Source organism: Ambystoma mexicanum, chromosome 7p (genome assembly GCF_040938575.1).
Source record: "Ambystoma mexicanum isolate Mex_15411 chromosome 7p, UKY_AmexF1_1, whole genome shotgun sequence".
Taxonomy (NCBI): domain Eukaryota; kingdom Metazoa; phylum Chordata; class Amphibia; order Caudata; family Ambystomatidae; genus Ambystoma; species Ambystoma mexicanum.
This window is the reverse complement of record NC_090939.1, coordinates 232,541,199-232,555,439: the sequence shown is the minus strand read 5'-3', so window position 1 is coordinate 232,555,439 and position 14,241 is coordinate 232,541,199. Positions and strand designations below refer to the sequence as shown.

Below are 14,241 nucleotides of genomic sequence, written 5' to 3'. Positions count from 1 at the left end.
GTTTCCGGTTCAGAGCAGAACTTTGCCAACAGCTTGGATATGAACAGTGTGCTCAATTTAAAAAAGCATTTAATTTTGTCATTGATCAGGAAGAAGTCTACAGTATCAGCCATTGCCAGATGCCGAGTGTGTGCCAAGGAATTACTTCTTGCCAAGAACGTGGGAGTCAACATCTCATCGTCAAGGCTTCCCCTGTGGTGCAGCAGACTCGCCAGAACATTATCTGTGCATAGAGACATTAGCGGAATTTAAAGGTTCTTCCCGCAGGTATTCTACTGTGATTTCGTTGAAATCCCCTCTGAAACCACGCCTTGTCATGGGAACATGCCAGAGAAAGATAAACTGCTCAGAAAACAACGAAAGCAACTAAGAATATTGCCAAATGCGACTGATGCCACAGTCAAGGAAACAGCTGGACCCTCTGTCGCAAAGCCCGACACAAGCCAGCCACAAGATAAGCAATGCCTACTCGCAAACCATGGACCCCAGGGACCTCAGACAAGTAATGGATTTCTCTGGTTCCAAGAGTACATGGCACATGTAAACGATGCCGACCCCAGTACAAAATGACGACATGCGCATCCTGTTTTCATCCACGCTGTGCTTCTTAACACACCTCAGAAGAAGGCTTGCTGCTAATCCGGAGTTCAGAATGTCTGAAATTCTACAAATTCGCCCAGGGGTCAAAGAACTGAAAGTTTGAGTGCAAAGCAAACGTACAAACTGGATGACCTCCATGTGCAAATCACTGTGGGTAACAAAGGCACTCGCATATTGGTTTATTTTCAAGGACACCGATTCAAACTATTGGACAGTTTACGCATGTGAACATGTGCTCAAGATCACACAGTTCAAAGCGCATTGGGTCAAGAAGCCAGGAGCCAAGCTATGCTGGTTGTTAATTGCTAATGGATTCTCAAAGGATCCTTTGTCATATCTTGAAGCTATTGCCAGTAATGATTTCAGTCAACCTAAATACCTCACATTGAATACATGCATCAATTCATGCATCCTAGGTCCAGTTACAATATAGTGGACTCATTCTTAATGCCTCAATGTTAGATTCATGTATTCATTCATGCTAAGTATATGAAATGTGATGCAATCGCTAATTTTTATTGTGTACAGCACTCATGACATGCTTCTAGGCGCTCGTCAAGTTATCAAGTAATTCATGTTCGTTTTTTGCATGCAGTAATTATTTGCTAAAATACAAATGCTTAAATTGTGTTTTGCCAGCAATATAAGCAACCTTTTTTATGTTAATGTGGCACCCAGTAGATGTATTAATGACTTCACAGAGCTACAAATCTTTGATCTGTGACAAACTCCCTTGAGGGGGGCGCTATGGATTATAAATAATGAACAGCGGGCTTGGTAAGATAGTTGGTCACAGATCAGGCGACTTTACTGATGAAACAGTTAATAGCAACAGCAAGAGACTACAAGTGTTCGTTGAATACAAAGCACACGCTTCCACATAATGCAAAGGCTGGTGACAACAGACAAAAGCAGACACTTGCTTCAGATAAGATAGTTCCTTGAATGGATAACGCACACGTTGGTAACAACACTTGCTTCTTGGCTTTAGCGAAAGGTGATGAACATGAAATCGTAGCTTCCTCTTTCCAGCCGAGAAACATAACCACAAGTGGTAACTTCCTGTCTTAAACGGCACGTAGCAAGGTCAAGAGATGCCTTTTACACCACTTAGATCTGATATGCAATCAAAGGACAGGAAACACGAATAGACCATCCTCGCCAAGAAGCAGATGACAGGATTTAGTCCTGTGCAGAACCAAAAACCATAACGTGCAATGGAATAGTCATTGAACAACAGACACATGTCTTTAGCGTGTACATATCAAATACTGTATGTTCAAGCAAAGCAAATGAACACTCTTAAGCATTAGGCTTTAACCGTCCAGGTAGCGGAAATGACACACACGTGTTAGACATACCAAGCCCCGCCGTCTTACATATATCCACAAGCTGACTAGGAAAGACGCAGAAGTTTTTCGTGGAGCAATCAGCAGACTCAGTTCATGGGGGCTGGGAAGAGATCGGTCATCACAGATCCCAGAGCAGAGGGGCGAGAGAGAAAGATAAGCAGGTCACAAAGGACAGGAAGCTGTGGTCGATTCATGTGCAGCACATCTTGTCCTACAGCGTGAGTTGAATGTGGAAATCTTCCTGTATGCATTTTGAGACTAAAAGCGTTTGGTATGTTCCACCACTCCTTAGCATAGCATAGCATATCATAGAATAGCTGAACATAGGTTAGTCAGGCTGCTTGCTAAACTAAAATAATCACTTGTCCTTTAACATTAACATTAACTTGTCCTTTTCTAGATACATGTAAAACCATGCTCTTCGCTTACATAGGAGTCCTTTGCATTTGTACGGTAATCTTTTACTTCTCAGTTGCTTTTGTCATAGCATGTTCAATGCAAATTAGAGCTTGTAGAAGATAGATGTGATATTAAAAATATATGAACCTACTATCCTATTGGGCATTTTTCTGAGTAATGCTTCATAATGGGGTCTCTTTGAGTCCAAAAGAACTTCACAAATGTCCTGGCCGTATTTGTTAAATTATTGAGCACAAACACTCAGGAAGGCTGTCCCAAGCGCTAAGTCACCTCCTGGAGGTGCGTATTATCATAAAACATGACTTCTTATTCCATGTCCACTTCCCACAGCCTCAACTGAGGTGGAGGGAAGGGGGAGGAATCAAGCTTGACCACAGGCAATTAAGTCACCACAAAGGAAATATTTGATGATGGAACAATAGGCTTTCGTCTGTCTGATGAGGCACATACTTTGTTTTAACTAGAATATGAAGGTTATTTTTCAGTCTTGGGGACTAGATGGTCTGACACAGCGCAATGCCAGCTCGGTTTCTAGAATGCCAAATCTCAACTTTACCATGGAAGATACCCTAATGTCCCTACTAAAGAATCAATTGAGCGGTCTAATCAAGTATTTGCGCCTTTGAATTGTATTGTCAGGAAGGAAGAATGGGACGAAGTGTATTTGAAAGTTTTAGAATTTTAAAGTTTTAGAATATGTACAAACTCCATGGCCCAACACCTGTTTACCAAATTAAACATTTTGAGATTTCTAGCCAGTAAATAATGAAGTAATTATAGAAGCAGAAAATCTGCACCCTTCTGGAAAAGCAGCTTTCCTTTTGGAGTGAGGGAGAAACTGGTTACATTGGTACATGGGGCACATTGGCCTTTCAAAGAGCAAACAGCTACATCGGCTGGAATACTGGTGGCCTGGATTCAAGATGTGTATGGAAGCTGTAGTAGGTCAGAAGGAGGCGACAGACCAGTTTTTATTTTATTAAATATAAGTAAAAGGCCTCACTATTCCTAATCTGTGGATTTCTCTGCCTAATAAAACTAACAAGGGTGCTTGGTGTCTGCTATGAAGCCCAAAGCAAACAGTATGTCCTCCGTCCAAAACTAAGCTGCACTGACCCTACCACTAAGACAAAACAGCTAAAGCCCAGGAGAATGACTCCTTCTCCTGCAAAGGCTTCCCCAGCATTAATATAGAATGTTTAGAGCGTTTTTGCCTATCTGCTCTATTAACTCATTCAGATCCTAAAGGGGACCTTTCGAACTCGCTGATTCCCCTCCTCTTGAGTTTGTAAAGTCCTCTTCTTTGGCGTTCTTGGCCTCCGAGTTTCTTTTCTTGTGCTTTTCTGAAGTGTCTCTCAAAGTCTGTCTCTCTCTAGTATCACTGGGGAAATACAACCTGTCTTTATGTTGTTCCTACTCTGTCTTATTTCTGCGATTCCTGGGACAAGTAGGATGAGTCTCTTAATGATTCTCACTCTCTCGGTTCTCTCTCGTATTACCGGAATGAGTAGGATGAGTCCTGTTATGAGTCCCACTCGCTTGCTTCTTTCTTGTATCAATGGGATGAGTAGAATGAGTCCTGTAATTATTGTGCCAATAACATTCTGTGCTCGACTACATCAAGGCTACTGTGACAAGTATGATTCTGGAACTCGTTCTACTCGTGCTCCCTCCCAGGTCTCCCGCCGTCCCAGTTACCTTCTATTCCATGGTTTGGAGTCAACAGGCCCATTCTTTTAATTCGGTCAGGACAGCTTCTGCTATCTCTCCGACTCTCTGTTTCTTGCAGCGGTCTCAACATAGTTACCAGACTGCACAGTCCTTCTTCCTTGGGTCACGCCTCTACCCACGACTGGCTCTCTTCGTTGGGGTTTCCTTGCCCTGCTCTCCTCTGCCTTCAGCTCTCTGGGTGTTTTCCTCGCACACCAGCTGGTTTCTTCCTCAATACGGAGGCTCTCCACAGTTTCGATCAGCTTCCACAACAACGCTGGTTTTGAAAATCCTGGTTTTCACTTCTCACTGATAATGGTCCTTCCTCCCTTTTTATGATACATTGCGGAGCCCTCCTCAGCGGAGGATTATAGTCATTCTTCTCTTCCAGTCGAGTGCTCTCCATCACTCGCTCATTCCTGCTCGTCACAGTATTGCTGGACTCTACCCACTGAGCGATCGGTATTACTCGCTCACTCTTCTTCTTCATGGTACTCCGAAAAGGTATTTCTTCAGGTTGGATCTTCGATCCTATGGCACAATAACAGACATGGCTTGGTCTGCTGGGCCTTACTGAAGTCATGACGTTACTGTTGGTTCAAGAGTGTGGAATTTTGGTAGTTTCTCTGCAAAATGAGAATCCTTGTGGGGACAAGAACTCCCGTTTTCAGAGGAACTACCAAAATCCGACACTCTTGAAGGGTGGAGTCTCTCCCTATGTGGTCCCGCTTGCCGCCACCGGTAGGGGGAATATCGCATAGCGGGCTTAACTCCCTAGCCTCACAAGGAAAAGCCCCTCCTTGAGGATACAAAAGTGAATCCTGCGATTCTTCACCAATCCCAGTTAAGGGCATGTCAGGAATGTATAAATGCTGCCAAAAGTTACACAATTAGTAGCCAGGCTTTCTCTCTTATCCAAGTAACTGAAAAAGTGTGGCAAGGTTTGCCTGTGGATGTCTTGCGGGGGGCCTTCAGAAAGGGACCAGATGTGGAAATGTTTGTAATTGTTGTTTGAAATTGTTGTCCAAGTGGGTAAAATGTAAACAGTATGTGAGGCTTCTATTTCAGTTTTTATCACTCAGTTCTTTTATTTCATCATAAAAGGCAGTGATTGTCCAAAGTGTCCTAAAGCCAATGCATTTCAGAACCCATGTCCGTCTTCAGGGCTAAACACTGCATATGTCTAAAAAGTATTTGTGACTGAGTGGATTGAGTGACCTACATTGAGGTCAATGGGCACATTCTGTTCTGCACTCATGTGTCTTGTTGTAGACAAGTGGCAGACACGATTGCAGAACAAGACAGAGGTGGGTTCCAAAATGCATTGGCTTTATGACACTTTTTGGATAATCATTGCCTTTTATGATTCAATAAATGAACTGAGTGACTAAAAACTGAAATGGAGAACATTATTTAGGAAGATGAATTAAGGACTTGAATAACTTTATTGAAATAACGGAAACTGGTTTTGAACTCTGATTCAACTAGTTATTAGGGAATAACGAGAGCACATGGTTGGTCCAGGGGCAACCCTGAATCTTTTCTTATGCATTTGATATCCTTGTGCCAAGAACAGGATCTTAATGAAGTGATGTGGTGCCCACCCTCGATTCATTTTTGTAATTTTGATTTAAAATCCTTCCCCATTGTAACCCAACCTCCAAGGAGTAGAGCAGGTCCAGATTGGCCCCTTCAATCAGATGAACATACAGACCAGTGGGAAGGGGAAGGAAGGAAAGTGACATGAAATTCTGAGTATAAAAGACCCAAAATCACCAGAAAGGATGAAAGGTGCTCGGGTCAGGTCAGAGAGACCAAGAGGAGGATGGAAGGTGGAGCAATAAGCAGAGAATCTGGTGGTGGTGGAGGAGATTGTTACAGGTGAGGTTCTGGTAGTAGAAGATAGTAATACCAGATAGTGACAGTGAGTGGCGCGTATGTGAGAGTGAGCAAAAAAAGGGTGGTGTGAGATGGAGTAGGTGTTACAGGAGAAGGGTGAGTGGGAGAGAGGAGAGTGTGCGACCATAGGCAGGCTAGCAGTAGAGTAGAGTAGGAGTACGGAGAGATTATAAGTGAGGAAGGGAGAGAAATGTCTGATGAGAAGGGGAAGTAAGACCAGGAGGTGGGAGGAGCAAGTTGTGGGGAGAAAATCAGGGACAGGAGAAAAAGGATCAAGTGTGTAAGAGAGTGAAAGGAGCAGGATGTCTACTAGCGGCACAATCACAAGCCTCAATACTGCTATGGACACCACAGCAAGAACTGTTAGGGTTAGGGATTTCTTAGGATGTCCCAGAGGGAGTCAGGTGGGTAAGGGTAGGGCTTTTAGGCCCTCAGTGCAGTTGATTTAGGTTGCAAGTGTAACCGATCCCCAGTCTGAAAACAACCTGGGGTTTGAGGATGCCTGGGTTAGGAAGATGGGAGCCCATTGGAGGTCAAGAGAGTGATGCCCACTAGTTTCCCCACCAATGAATTGGTCAGATGCGAACCAAGACCATTTTGAGCTTTTTATAATACATTTCTTTAATCACATATTGGAGCTTTGGGAATTAGTGAAGCTATCCAGATCAAAGATCACTATATCTAAGTGTGCATTTTGATTTTATTATTTAAGACACTGGGCCTCATTCCGAGATTGGTGGTAGTCATGGCGCTATTTGCGCCATGACTGCCACCAATAACGGGACGAGTCCGGTGTGGTGCAATGGGGACTTACCAGTCTAGTCCAAACCTGGCAGGACCGGTAAGTCCCCATTGCACCAACCATTCCCCATTCCCATTTGAGGCCCCATAGGGCTCAATGGGAATGGGGAAAGCGGTATTTATGGGCCTGCTAATGGCAGGCCCTTAATTAGATGCCTGGTCCCCTAACGGGACCCGTAAGGGGCATGTGGTCCGACCACACATCCCTAGCGGTTCCCGGTCGGGGACCTCGGAATCGGGCGGTAGGGGATTACCGGCACCGGTCTCCTTACCGGTGCCCGGTATGCCCTACCACCCGACTCGTAATGACCCCCACTGTACCATTAAAAGAAGCAATCATATTTTGTACAGAACTTCAATAAAATATTACATAAACAATTTGGTTACCTCCGCTGTGGGTTGATGTTACAATTAGTTTCCTCCGTTTCCTGGCTCTACATGTTCGACCTTTGTTTCGTAGCATGTTTCACAAGTCTGCATCTAAAAGAATGGTGAACAAACTGCATTATAGAATATTCCAAAAGCTCGTGATTCCAAGCTGCAATTGTATACATGTAAATTATCAAATTAAGGCAAAAGAATTTTGACATGTAACCCATTTGCCAGAATGGCATCTCTCCTTTATAAGGCTATACACTTAACACACAATTATCCCTGGGTTAGGAAGGTTTCCTCGCCGTCACTAAGGCTGTTTAATTACATTTTTATTTCAACAGAGAGGGATATCATAAACGCTGCATCAAACTTTGTTGCACCACAACAATTATTATTTTACAATTTTCTTCTGGAAAGTGCTAAAAGACTTTCAGGGGCTGATTCATGGAATTATTTGCGCCAAAAAACGCAGATTTGTGCGCCATTCTGCCCGCAAATCCCCATTTGTTAAACAGGGATTTGCGGGCAGAATGGCGCACAAATCGCCATTTTTCGGCACAAATAATTCCATGAATCAACCCCAATGTCTTACGTATTTCATGGAAGCTACTAATATCCCGCAGAAGATTAAAGATTTGCTTCCCCAGAGTTTGGGACTACAGACTAACTCCTTTGAGATTAAAATGTGAATATTAAATCAAACAGATCGAAGTGCATTCTAAAAATGGAAATCAAGTAGACCTTGACATGGTTACGCTTGAAGAAAATTCCAAAGTAGGCACAATTCCAAGAAACACAAGAGTGTTTGGACTAGGTGAACAATGAAATGAGCGGATTGGTATTGACTGGTGGAGGGAAGGAGAGTAGACTTACTTGATTAAACAGGTGTATGACATAAAGGTAGATGTTCCAATTGACTCTGGTCCACCCAATACAAATGTGGGGCAGAAATTGCATAAAGCTGTTGTGAGGATAAGGAATGCGACGCGGACACAGAGGAATCATGGTTTTAGTTATAAACTTTTATTCAAATCAAGAAGGGGTTGCAAAATGCCTCACTATCCCTAACCTAGGAGGCATTTCCCTACCTCAATCAAAATCTAAGGGGTCTGTCCTTTGTCTAGATGTCCAAAGCAAAATATATCCTGTGTCTGTAATCCTGTTCTGGCCCTCACACTCTGAACTAACTCTGAGGTGCAAAGTATATTGTCTCTGATTCTCAAAATTGTTCAAATGTTTCAATCCGACAAAGATATAATTCAAACCAAAAAGTTCCAAATGGACATGGCTTATAGCTCCAGGGAATGGTGCCCTTCCTTACCAGCTTCCTTTTCGCCAATATGCAAAACTTCATGCAATGAATAAGCAAGTTCCTTGTAATATCAAGAGGGTAACTCCCTCTCGGTGTACTCACAGTTCCAGGGAATGGTTCCCTTCTCCAGATTCCTCCTTATATTCAAGACAACTCAAAATCCCAAAGTCACAAATCCTCCTTGGGTTTCTCTTTCCAATATTTGCAATTTGGGTGCAGGACCCAGACTCGCAGGTCACCTGGCATACTGCTCCGACAGGTTTTCTCTCCACCTTGAAAACAACTAACAATCTCAAGAGTATGGGTCTTCCTTGAGATTCTCTTCCACTGGAGTTCATCACACACCTTTTAACTTTCCCTGGTATACTCTCCTGCCATGGTTTGAACACTTGACCTTGCCTGTTATACTCTCCTGCCAGGACTTCCGTGTAATCTTTCAACTACTTGACGTGCAGTCTCTCTCAAATATTTTATTTTGCCTGGTATACTCTCCTGCCAGGACTTATATGCAGTTATCTTTCCTTTTGCCCACAAAGTGATGTTTGCCCACTATTGGGTTATCACTGCCGGTTTCACAAAGTCCGTTTCAATATTCGTATTTCCTCTTTTCACGTACGGGCCCAGCGACCCAGTCGTGCTATGCTTCAGGGACACTTAAACCCTTCACTGGTTTCCTTCAGTGTTTCTCTTGATACTTTCATGGAGCCGCATGCATTTTTAGAACCTCGGTAACCTGTCCATCTTCCCTGCTTTGGATGCTTACCGTGCCTTTTCGTTTTGTCTCCGTGCAGCTTGTTGGCTCAGCGTGCGTGCCATCAGCCGCTGTAGCTTCGCCGTATTCAGTTCCACTCTGCGCGGCACCCACTGCCTCTCTGACACATGCAACAAGCCCTCTGTCACTTGGTTTCCTCTCACGCTGTCGAGGTCCACCTCGGCTTCGCTTCCCACAGCGTGCTTTCCCGTAGGGTGTTGTCCAGTATCATCGCGGCTTGCAGCATTACCCAGCTTCTGCACTTCTCTCTCACAGCGTCTGTCAGCTGCTTTGAATTTAAAGTTCCCGGCAGAATAAAGCCACTTCCAAAGACTAGACCGCTGAGTTTTCTTATCGGTCCCAGTCATCTTCATTGTTCTGTTCTTCTTTCTCGTCTCAGTTGCGGTCATGGTGACTTGAATATAATGTTGAAGAAGCTGAAAAATGGATTTCACTAGGAGTAATCTCTACTACTCCTTGCCTCTTCCTCATCTCAGTTATTAACATATCACTCACTGTTTGATGTCAGGGACTTTTTTTAAGTAGACCTGGCAACCGTTTGAGGGAGAGGGTTACAATATGCCATTAAGTCATGAGGAAGAGAAGGAGAATGCCTAAAAGGGAAGGGTGGGTATGTGTCTTTATCTAACAATGTCTTGTCATCCCCCCCAGGGTCGCCTCCCCCATGTGGTCCTACCTCATATAGCCGCCCCCAGGATCAGAAAGCGGCTGCCATCCCCTGGCCACATGGCAAGAGGCTCTCCCAGGGAAAGGTGTGATGACATTGTCAGATTCATCAAAGTGTTTTCAAAGTAAGGTGGCAGGATCACATTGATTGGTATTGTAAGGGATACATTTATTTTTAAGAACAGGTATTACTCACAAAGCAGACAAAAGAACAGCAATACTGGGCTGGAAGAGCCTGCTGTAAAGAAATAGCTGGATCCTGTTGGCATGAAACTAATTTTTCAACAATGAATGGTTGGTAATGAGAATAAGACTGTTGATAAAGTGCCCACTTCGCCAAGGAGATGAAGCTTGAAGTAGGGGGTGAATGGTGCAATGTATTTAGTCCTTAAAGTGGGTTAAATAAAAAAACAAAAGGATCCATGAAGCTGAAATTTTGATTCACTACATTTCGAAGTGTGCAAAGTTAGAAGTACCCAACACCAGAAGGGATATCCCACAGATGCTTGTCACTAATGGTAGGAAAGAATATATGTCCAATCTAATGGAAAGTGTAAGATCAAGAGAAATGCAACAAGTCATCATATCCAGGCAGAAATCCAATCTGAACAACTCTGTGGAAAGGCTCAGGTGTATTGTACAGATAACTGCATGAGCATTGGAAAGATGGTAAGATGTGTCAAACAAGTAGGGAAGTGATTGGCAAGTTATAACACTCAGAGGTGTATTCACCATTGCAGAGTCTTCACGAAAACTAAACAGTGGTAAGATGGTGGAAGTTGGCTCAAAACCAAAGTGTCTGCAGAGGAACTGTGATAAAGTATGCAGAATGAAGATGGAGAGTTGGAGTGATGTTAGGCTTATTAATCAACATAAGTTGTCCATGTTTAGTTGGATACAGACGTTGAATGGGACATGTTACTGTTAAAGCACTGCCTTCCAGACACAATAGAGTGAGCTATTGCTGGCTGCATGGGAACGATGCAGTACAGTGTTCTCAGTGCAACCCTTCTTACCAATGCACTTATCGTAGAGGTCTTTTGAGCTTCTTTTGTTTTTACTGTGCTTGTTGTTCCAGGCCTACCCTGAATAAGTTGATGGCTCAAAGAACCATGCATATCTCAAAGGAAAGTTCAAAATATTTTCGAAAAATAGTGGCCATGGTATGATGAGGTAAATTCTGTATCCAGCTTTGCCACAGTTCTAAGTCTTTTTTCCATTATTGGTCTGTTCATACCACCATAATGTGATATGTCCAGCTAGACAGGTGTGCAGTTAGACTGGTGTGCAAGGCCTTTATGCATCCATGGGGCCCTGACCTCCCACATCTCATCATCCCAGCTGCTGCCTATCCTCTGCACCTGCCTCGGTTCACCCTCCACCACTGGAGGTTGCACTTCCCTTTCTTCATAGCACTTCAGCTGCTCTCCAGGAGCACCACATCACCTATCCCATACCCCTCTACCCTCTGCACTTGCACATTCTGAACAATCACAGGGCATAGTAGGTTCATATTCCACCTCCCAATTGTTTCTTTTGTTGTATTGAATTATTTAACATTGTCAATAATCCCCTGTCCCCTCCCTGTTGCCCTCTGGGTGCTTTAAAACAGTATTTGCATCCTGTATAAGCGCCTAACAAGTGAACAATAAATACATTTTAAAAAAAATAAGATAATTAAAAGTGAGTTTCTTCTTTCTTTTGACACGTTGTGGACTTTAACTCGCTTTCTGGAATTCAACTCTGTTTTGCATTTCTTCCAAAACCAGGCATTTCATTTCATCAGAATACACTGAATTGCTTTCTTTTCCTCCTTCCTTGAAATGCACTGTGCTTTGCCTCTCTCTCCCCTAGAAAGCAGCAATTGTTTGCTTTGCTTCCAACACTGAACTCTCGCTTCACCAGAGTACAGTGATTTACAATCTTGTTAGTTGTTCTTCAACTGCTCTAGGCATGGTAACTCTCTCCCAGAACTCACCTTCTGATTTGCTGTTGGTTACATCCTCTCATGGAGGCATGTAGGGTTCTGGGAATACACGGTTTCAACTATATGATCCTCCTCAAGGACTCTCTTCCCTTCGCTTAGCTGCAAATGTTTCTTTCCTCCCATAAGCAACTCTCTGGGACTGAACTCACTCTCTCAGGATGGAGCTGTTGTGGCCTTACTGACTGGTTTCTTACCTGCACCTCTTGGGAGTGAAGAATTCATGCTTTCCTTCTTTTGGTTCATCAGCTGCTCTGCCCGTGTCAGCCTCTGTCTTGCCCTTGGTCCACTGGGTTTGTGGTCTTGCTCTTGGACTCATCTGTATTCTGCCACTCAGATGTAGAAGGTTTTGCATGCATTCCTAAAGACTTCTTTTGAAGACTAGGTGCCTCATTACGAGTCCGGCGGTAACCGAGCTGGAAAAACCGTCAGGTTACCGCCGGACTCGTATTACCATTCCGCCTCCGTGATTCCCGGAATCACCGGGGCATTACAACCCCGGTGACCCGGGAATTCCAGAGGCGGAATTGTGTAAGTCCCCATTCCCATGGAGCCCCATAGGACTCCATGGGGATGGGGATAATGGAAACACCGGTTCCGTCTATGACAGAGCCGGTGTTTCCATGTCCGCCTGCAGGTGGGTGGTGTTAAACCCACCAGGTCAGACCTGGCAGGAGTGACACCTCCCGCCTGCAAGACTCTTAATCAGCCAGTCTGGAAAGAAAGGTGGCAGCGGTTTTACCACCACCGTTCTTTCCGGACCGGCAGGGTCAAATACTCTTTATTGCGCTTTTCGCTTCATGCAATTGTCTCTATCTGGCCTTCTGGATTGCTTTGGAGTAAAACATGGTGTCTGTGTGCAGTGCATTTTGGCTGCTCCCAGAGCCATAATGGACATTTTCTTCAGGCCTCAGTGAAATCTACACATGTTCTTCTTGAAAGCTGCATTTGATGTGAACTTGTAACGTGGTTCATATTATTCCACTGGCAAACATGTTTTCTTGCTTCTGCATTTCTTCAAGGACTGTTTTGAAGAAGGTGCCAGATGGTATTTGATAACGTTGCGAGGGAATCTTGCAAACCTGAAGAAAAGTTATGTAGCTGTTTTCGCGCTTTTATGAGAAAGGGAAGAGTTTTGCCTCTTAGGGTTCCCATGAGTCACTCCAGGCCCGGGGACCATAGGAACTATCAACAGGTAAAATGCCAGAAATTCTGGAAAATGCCATCACGCATTCGCGGATGGTTTCAAATGAGGGGCACCAGAGCAACAGGCAGAAAGCTCCTGTGGAACAGTGGAGGCACTGCTTCCATGCCCGTTGATGCAAGGATCTCTCTGCCTGCCTGTTTTGGATCTTTTCAGTGCATTGCTGCCGAGGTGAGTATTTGTTTTGCTGTTGCTTCAACAGTGAAGTATTTTTAGACTTTTTAAATTCTTTATATTTGTAGTAATTATTCATTCAATTTATTATTTTAATTTATGTATGCTTTTTGTGACTAAAAGGCCGTAAATAGCCATTTTATAGTTTAGCTGAGTGTTTGTGTACATAATGGCCCATCAGCGTTTAAGGTTTCTTCATTTTGTGTGCGGGGAAATATTTTCGATGCACTTCTGAAGCAAAACAACTTCCTATTTTATTTATATTATTTTATTGGATATTTGTAAGGCGCCTATACAACCAATGGTGTTTCGAGGCACCACAAGACGAAAAAGTGGGAGGAGAGGCAAGGAGAAAGTTAACAGTAACAGTCCTACTAGGCCTTGTGACCTTCCAATCGTGCAAATTCAGTAAAAGAAGTGCGAAGGTGGGGTGTGGGGGCAGAGTGCCGGTCTGCGTGAATGCGAAGTGCTAGGGTGGGATGGGAAGGGAAGTGCAGGGTAAGGAGGAGAGAGTGCAAGTGAAAGAGGGGAGGAGGAGGGGGGAAAGAGGGTCACAGGGGCTAGGCGAGTGCAAATGGGAGTTCAGGAGGGCAAGAGCCAGGGATTGCATGGGGTGAGGGACTGTTAGGGAGAATTCTCAAAAATGTGCTAATTCCCTTCACCTTAGAGGCATCCAGCAACTTTGCTGGATTTTGAGGACTTGATTTTTTTACCTGGAGAGAGCGTGACCCTTTTTTTCCCACTCTCGCATGTGTTTTGAAATGTGTTTTACTCCTGTGTGTTATTTAGTTATGGAGTTTTAGACAGCTCCATAAGGCATCATCTTTTCATGTGTGTCACACAGCACCCTCAGTGCAGTTTCACCCTCAGTGAAGTTGCACAGGGAAACCTTTTCAGGCTTTCCCAAGGTTTCAATACCTTCTCTGGGATAAACTACTTTTTTTCCAGAGAGAGTAAAGTGAAATTGACTTT

At 43.9% G+C, this 14,241-nt stretch overlaps 1 protein-coding gene across 2 annotated transcripts in view; it reads right to left on the bottom strand.

Annotated features, from left to right (window-relative positions):
• SETD4 (SET domain containing 4) overlaps positions 1 to 14,241 on the bottom strand; it is a 390,795-nt gene that overhangs the window by 318,845 nt on the left and 57,709 nt on the right. For both annotated transcript variants that reach the window (XM_069636124.1, XM_069636125.1), the window contains exon 2: positions 7,170 to 7,262. In XM_069636124.1, the coding sequence (XP_069492225.1) occupies positions 7,170 to 7,245 (76 nt within the window). In that variant the 5' untranslated portion in view covers positions 7,246 to 7,262. The remainder of the gene's footprint in view (positions 1 to 7,169; positions 7,263 to 14,241) is intronic.